Below are 7,242 nucleotides of genomic sequence, written 5' to 3'. Positions count from 1 at the left end.
TGAATGAAACCATTTCATGAGAATTATTCTAACAAATGGAATACAAAGTTTTAAATATTTATGAAACTGCAAATTGAATTATTAAAATAAAATGAATATTTTTAAATACAATAAAATAAAATCTACTTATTTTTAATTAAATAAAAAGATGCTTAATCATACTCCCCACCGAAATTTCCAAAGAAATTTCTACTGATTTTGGTACTTAATCTAAGTGACTGGTATGGAGGGGAAGAAGAGGAACAACTTTGACTGCAGGTCTTCTCAACTCAGAACGTCCACACTTTACTGTCAAAACTCTGACAATACCGTCTTCACCTGGGTGCACGTGTGTAATTCTCGCCAAAGGCCATTGAAGAACAGGGGCATTTGGCTCTTTTAGCAAGACAAGATCGCCTACTTTTGCATTCTCATAGTTCTTGGTCCATTTGTTCCTCTTTTGTAGGAACGTAAGGTATTCAACCCTCCATCTTTGCCAAAAGTGTTGAGTCATTCTTAGCAGCAATTGCCAACGAGATAAAGATGATACTTTAGTATCTAAAAGTGACGGTTCAGGGGTGGCAAGGAGTGATGTCCCAATCAAAAAATGGCCAGGTGATAGGAACTCAGTTTCTTCAGGAGATGAAGACAACGGACATAAAGGTCTGGAGTTTAAAACAGCTTCAATTCTGACAAACCAAGTTGTGAGCTCCTCATATGTGAGTGGTGTGTCACCTGCCACTCTTCGGAGAAGTGTCTTCGCTGACTTCACGGCAGCTTCCCAGAGACCTCCGAAGTGGGGTGCTGAAGGAGGATTAAAGTTCCACTTTATTTCAAATTTGGTTGCTTGATGAAGTATGTCCTCTTGAGTTGACTGTTCGCGATACCAAGACCCAAACTCTCTCAACTTGTTAGCAGCTCCCTGAAAATTTGTGCCACAGTCTGAGTAACAATGTTCGGGGAGTCCTCTGCGACCAATAAATCTATTGAGAGCAGCCAGAAATGCATCTGTACTCAGCGCACTGACGATTTCCAAATGAACGGCTTTGGTAGCCATACATACAAAGACACAAAGGTAGGCTTTAGGGACTGCCGCTTTTCTTCGTTGAGATTCTCTCATGGGGAAAGGACCAGCAAAATCAATTCCTACATGAAGAAAGGCTCTGCTCGGATTTACTCTTGATGGTGGAAGATCAGCCATTCTGGGTGTGAGGTTCTTTGCCTTGTCTTTGTAGCAAGTCAAACACTTGAATGTGCGATGACGAACGAGACTTCGTAATGAAGGTATCCAAAATCGAAGCTGAATTAATGCTTGCAAGAGACCAGGTCCTGGGTGTAAATACAGCTTATGATAATAATCCACAAGCAAAGTAGTGAAGTGACACTTTGGCAGCAGAATAGGATGTCTTTGATCGGAAGGAAGTGAAGCTCTGTTTAGTCTTCCGCCAACTCTAAGGGTGCCATTTTCATCGAAGAATGGAGAGAGGTTGGAAAATTTGGAATTGGATATTTTTTCCTTGTTGCAAGTGTCATCTTGAAATATGTAGTGTGACTGAAGCTTATTCACTACATAAATTAAAGCTTCCCTCATTTCAGAAGGGTGTAGCAGACCGATGCGAATTTGACCAGAATTTATTTTTGCAGTTGCATTGGTTATAAATCTTTTCCACCAAGCAATTGCTGTCAAGATCTTGTAATATGATGATTGTGATGAGATGAAGGTTACGATGAAAGGTTCTGAGTCAGTAGACATCAATGTAGTGTGTTCAGTCTTCAGATCTGGGAGATCAGTTTGTGATGTCAGGTCCACATTTGATTTCGGCCATTCTTCTGCATGTTCACATAGCCATTGGGGACCATGCCACCATAAACTGTTGTTCTTGAGTTTGTCCACAGACAATCCTCTTCATCCACAATCACTTGGATTTTCACTTGTACGTACATGTCGCCAACATGACAACGATGTGAGCTCTGTAATTTGTGATACTCTATTTGAGATGAAAACCTTGAGCTTGTAAAGTGGCATATGGAGCCAGCCCAACACAATTGATGCATCAGTAAAGAAGACTGGTTCTTCAAACTTGATTGCAGTATTTAGAGAAAACATCTTGGATACTGCAGAATGAAGTCTAGCTAAAAGATGTGCCCCACACAATTCAAGACGGGGTATAGAAACAGTTTTGATTGGTGCTAATTTAGTTTTAGTGACGAGAAGGTGTGTGGATATTTGGTCCTCACTGACAACTCTAAGATACAGTGTAGCACAGTATCCTTGTGCTGATGCGTCTGAAAATCCCACTAGTTGATAAGAAAGGGGTTTGTTGGGTACTACAAGTCTTGGTATGGTGAGGTCTGACAATTTCCTAAGCTGTTTTATGAACTCTTCCCAAACTGATTTAAGATGAAAGGGTATTTCTTCATCCCAATTCAAGCCAAGCTTCCATAACTCCTGCATGATCCCTTTGGCTAAAAATGTGACTGGTGCCAGGAATCCTAGAGGGTCATATATCTTAGCAACAGTAGATAGGATAGATCGCTTGGTAGATGCTGGAGAGAAGTCCTGAAGCTTAAAAACGAAGACATCATTTGTTGGATCCCAATGAAGTCCTAGTATCTTCACACTAGAGTCTTCGTTTGAAGAGAAGTTGACTGAGTCTGCTTGTTGTCCTGAATTGGCCACTTTCAAAAGCTCTTCTTGGTTGCTTGCCCATTTACTTAGCGAAAAATGTCCTTTTTCTAATAACTGGATGGTTTCTTGTTGAAGCTTCAAAGCTTCATTCAGTGAAGATGTGCCAGTCACTATATCATCCACATACATATCCTGCGATATAGCTTGAGCAGCTCTTGGATGGTTCTCGCCTTCGTCTAAAGCGAGTTGCTTCATAACTCTAAGTGCTAGAAAGGGTGCAGAAGTCAATCCATACGTGACAGTGCACAATTCATACTTTTTTATTGGGTCTGCTGGATTAAATCTCCAATAAATGTGTTGGTAGGACCTGTCATGCGGGTCAACCAAAATTTGCCGATACATTTTGACAATATCAGCCACGAAGACAACTGGGTGCAAACGAAATCTCAGAAGAATGTCCCTAATGTCTTGTTGCAGCTTTGCACCCATCATGAGTTGGCTGTTCAAAGAAGGAAAGGGCGATGACTGAGCAGAAGCGTCAAAGACAACACGTAATTTTGTTTTGCCTCTATCCTCTTTTACCACACAGTGGTGAGGAATGACATACTTTGAAGGGGAAGTTGTGACATTCATGTGACCCAGATCTTGATAGTCTTTCATGAAATCATAATACTCTGACATCAAATTCTTGTCTTTAATAAGTTTTCCTTCAAGATTGTAGAATCTCTTCAGTGATGTTCCTTCAAAATTTCCTAATTGTGGACTAGGCGTCTTGAAAGGTAGGCGTACAACGTATTGACCATCGTCCATCCTGAAGTGGGTGTTCTTGAAGTGAGCTTCACATGCTTCGTCTTCAGGGTTTGTGAAACTAATGTCAGTATGGGGCTCTTCAAGCTCCCAAAAGCGTTGGATCTGTTGTCTCAAGTCATGAGCTTCGTTGTTAACAGTGAATAAGGAGTTGTTACCATCAACGGATAATAAACAAGTTCCAGAAACTCGTCCTATGACTATATAACCAAATATAGAGGAAAAGAGCTTTGGCTGGTTGTCTTGTACTGTCACGGTGGATCCATCCCAAATATCTGAGAACAAATCTGATCCCAGCAGAAAATCTACAGGACCTGGTTGCCAAAACTTAGGGTCAGCTAAGTCAAAGGTAGCGTAATTTTTCCAAATATTGGAGGGCATGACAAAATTAGGTAAGTGAGATGTAATGTTATTTACAACTATTGCTTCAGTTTCAACAATAGGTGACTGCAAGTTGCGTGGTTTAAGGTGACAGCGTACTTTGCCTTTAGTGCCATTAAAAACTGTCTGACCAATAGCACTGATTTTGTGAGGGAATGATTTAATCATCAAGCCAAGTTTATTTGCACATTTCTTTGTGATGAATGAGTGCTGACTACCTGAGTCCACTACAAGTCTCACTTGAGTGAAGTTGCCATGAACATCCTGAATTTCAGCAATAACTGTACCCAACAAGACTTGACTTTGTTCAGGCAGGGTTGCTGTTAATGAAGAATCTGGTGGATTCACAACATTAGCCTTGATTGCGGTTGTATCTTCATGTTCCAATGAGGATGTGTTGCTATCAGGAACGGGTAGATGCAAAAGTGAATTATGCCTCTTCTTGCAGACCTTGCAAGACCATCTAGAATTGCATCTATTAGTTGAGTGAAAGTATGACAGGCAGTTTCTACATCCACGCCAAGCCTTCAACATTTTATGTCTATCATCGACTGATGCATCAGCAAATTTATTGCATTTGAATAGAGCATGAGACCCCCTTTGGCATATGAAGCATACATCATTGCTGTCGGAGTTAGCCGAGGATTTAGGCAAAGAGCTGGATATGAGTGAAGTCTTCAAGTTACGACTATTTGATGGTTTGAAGCTCCCACTATTCTTCCCAGAAGTGGATGGCCTTATCTCCAATTGTTGTGTGTTTCCTCCAGCCAACTGAAGAGCTAGAGAGCGTTCACGGAGAAATTTAGTCAAATCATTGAAAACTGGAAAATCTTTTCCTTTATGCTGCAACTCAAATTGCTCTCGAGTTGTATGATCCAACAGCCTAACTGCTATATGAAACAGAATGAAGTCACCTTCGTCAGGTATTTTCAAAAGTTTAAATGCAGCAATATTATCTGAAATTTGAGAAAGAAATGACTGTAGTGAATCTACAGTTGTTTTCCCCTGTTGTGGTTTGAATGCCATCAATTGATTGAGGTAATTTGAAGCAAGCATACGCTTGTTATTGAAAGTTTCATTTAAAGCCTTCCAAGCAATATCATAGTTGTCGTCAACCAAAGGAAGATGTCTTATCACTGCAGAGGCAGTTCCCCCTAAAGAAGAGACGAGATAGTGAAATTTCTCCATTTTTGATGATAAGGCATCATTATGGATAATGGAAGTGAAGGCATCTCGAAACTTGGACCAATTCGTAATCTGGCCATTGAAATGTGGAAGATTGATGCGAGGCAAATGTTTGTTGCTTCTGGCTTCTGGTGACAAAGATTCATTAAGTCCCATACTCTGCCTTGATGAAGTAGTGCTAACCTCTGAGAGAATAGTTTCATGTGAAGTGTGTGCTTCATAGTAGTAACGTTTAGCTTTAGTTTGCATTGTTAGGTCATCTTCTTGAGGAAAGGTTTGTTTCCCAGTAGACTTCTCAGTTTCATACAGGTCTGTGAGCTCATCCCAAATATTTTCAAATCTTGAGTAATATTTCTCAAGAACCTTAAACATGCCCTTGAAGGAATTATGTTGATCCTTATTGTTGAGTGCTGCTCTGCCCTTTTCATTTATTACTTGAACTTCCTTGAAACTCTCTACTAATTTCCTCTTCAAAGTGGTAGCCTTGCGTTTGAACTCTTCGGCATCCATGTTGGACTGGGATAGGTTATGGGTTCAAAGGAAAATAGAAAATGAATGAAGAAGTATTAATTTAGTTCGGCTGTAGTATGATTAAACAGCTTGTACAATAGCAAACCTACTGAAAAGTGCATTAGTAAGAAACCATTCAATTAGTTATAAAAGATTGAAAACAGATTGTAAGTACTGACCTGCAATGAAACATTAAATGAACCAAATACATCTTATGAAAATACAAGTGACAAATAAGCAATGGACCATGACAAGTAAAATAGTTAAAAACTTATTCTATACAACAAACAATTGTTCTGAAATGTCTGTGAAATTTCAACAATAAATTATATGCTATGTAATATTTGAACAACTATTCTGATGATTGCTGTTATCAATTTGAGTTTGAAATGCAAAATGTACAATAAAATAATGAGTAATGAATACAGTAATAAACACTTATCAAGTATAAACAACTTTACACAATTCAATTGATTAATAAGTGAACAAATAATATTTATTTGGTAAACAATTAAATAGTTAGGCCTATTCACTTCAAATAAATTGTTAATATAATATTCCACAACTAATCAAAATCCGGCTCGAAGGACCACTATGTTGAAGCCAAAGAGGAAATTTAAGGTCTTTTAAAACAATAAAATCCTAACTCTAACCTCTTATGAAATTTTATGCTAATTCCTGAGACTTGATTGCTGTGAAAAATAACAAAACACAATTTATGACAAAATGAACTGTATTAAAGAAAATAACTATTATGCTTACAAATAAAATGAAATAACCCTTAAATGAAAATAAAATGTTACAATTAATATTTAAACAATTTTTAAATGAGCAAAAAGATATTGCTGCCAGGTAGGATGGAACCCGGGAATATGAGATTGTAAGTCCAATGCTCTGACCACTAGACCACAGATGATTAGAAGAATTGAGCTGCAGTGGCTCTATTAGCCTCAGTTAGTGACTATTATACTGTATTGGAGCTTGTTCAGGATTGATTGCACAGGTATACACTGTAAGTTACTGTACTGAATAAAAGTTTGTTAAAAATAAAGGGATACTGCTGACCCTTGGAAAATTAATTAATAATGAGAAAGGGATGCTGATGACCCTTGAAATTAATGTCTATAAATGTCTGACTCACGACTACATGGCGAAAAATCTTCTCTTCAGTCCAAGCACAAAACACATGTCACATTCTGTCTCTGTCTCTGTCCACTCTCTGCCCACTGAAGCAACCGTTGAGACCGTCCAGTATGACCATTGTACCCAACCTGGCAGCTTACCCTATCTATGAGTGATTTACTTAACTAACTACAATGAATGAAACCATTTCATGAGAATTATTCTAACAAATGGAATACAAAGTTTTAAATATTTATGAAACTGCAAATTGAATTATTAAAATAAAATGAATATTTTTAAATACAATAAAATAAAATCTACTTATTTTTAATTAAATAAAAAGATGCTTAATCACAACACCAAATCTAGCTTGCAGTATTGTGAAATTGATGTAAATATGTTCAATTCAGAGCGTAATATTGAAATAACTTGTATAAAGCTTAAGAACTTAAATCTCGTCATTGTATCACTGTACAGACCACCTAATGGTGATACTAAAATTTTCTTTGACAACTTTGAGAAAGTAGTCAAACAAATTCATAAGCGAGGTACAAAAATTATTATTTGTGGTGACTACAACATCAAGTTTGATAAAATTACCGAACCTACTACCGTCACATTTCTTAATA

At 37.8% G+C, this 7,242-nt stretch overlaps 3 protein-coding genes across 3 annotated transcripts in view; 1 reads left to right on the top strand and 2 right to left on the bottom strand.

Annotated features, from left to right (window-relative positions):
• Nucleotides 1-205: 205 nt before the first annotated feature.
• Nucleotides 206-1,180, bottom strand: LOC129005975 (uncharacterized). Its single transcript, XM_054435052.1, has one exon. It carries the CDS (start codon nucleotides 1,178-1,180, stop codon nucleotides 206-208), a length of 975 nt encoding a protein of 324 aa, XP_054291027.1.
• Nucleotides 1,181-1,779: 599 nt separating this feature from the next.
• On the bottom strand, nucleotides 1,780-5,491 carry LOC129005974 (uncharacterized). Its single transcript, XM_054435051.1, has 2 exons — nucleotides 2,312-5,491; nucleotides 1,780-1,950 (listed from the first exon to the last, which is right to left on the bottom strand). The coding sequence occupies exons 1-2, from the start codon at nucleotides 5,489-5,491 to the stop codon at nucleotides 1,780-1,782; spliced, it is 3,351 nt and encodes a 1,116-aa protein (XP_054291026.1).
• Nucleotides 5,492-6,638: 1,147 nt separating this feature from the next.
• The window catches only part of LOC129005973 (uncharacterized), a 98,687-nt gene continuing 98,083 nt past the window's right edge, over nucleotides 6,639-7,242 (top strand). The window contains exon 1 of the mRNA XM_054435050.1: nucleotides 6,639-6,742. Coding sequence (XP_054291025.1) covers nucleotides 6,639-6,742 — 104 coding nt within the window. The remainder of the gene's footprint in view (nucleotides 6,743-7,242) is intronic.

The sequence above is a fragment of the Macrosteles quadrilineatus genome, unplaced genomic scaffold, assembly GCF_028750875.1.
Source record: "Macrosteles quadrilineatus isolate MER2022 unplaced genomic scaffold, UCM_ALF_1.0 Scaffold_48__1_contigs__length_938360, whole genome shotgun sequence".
Classification (NCBI taxonomy): Eukaryota; Metazoa; Arthropoda; class Insecta; order Hemiptera; family Cicadellidae; genus Macrosteles; species Macrosteles quadrilineatus.
The sequence above is the reverse complement of the archived record's forward strand: the minus strand, read 5'-3'. Positions and strand labels throughout refer to the sequence as shown.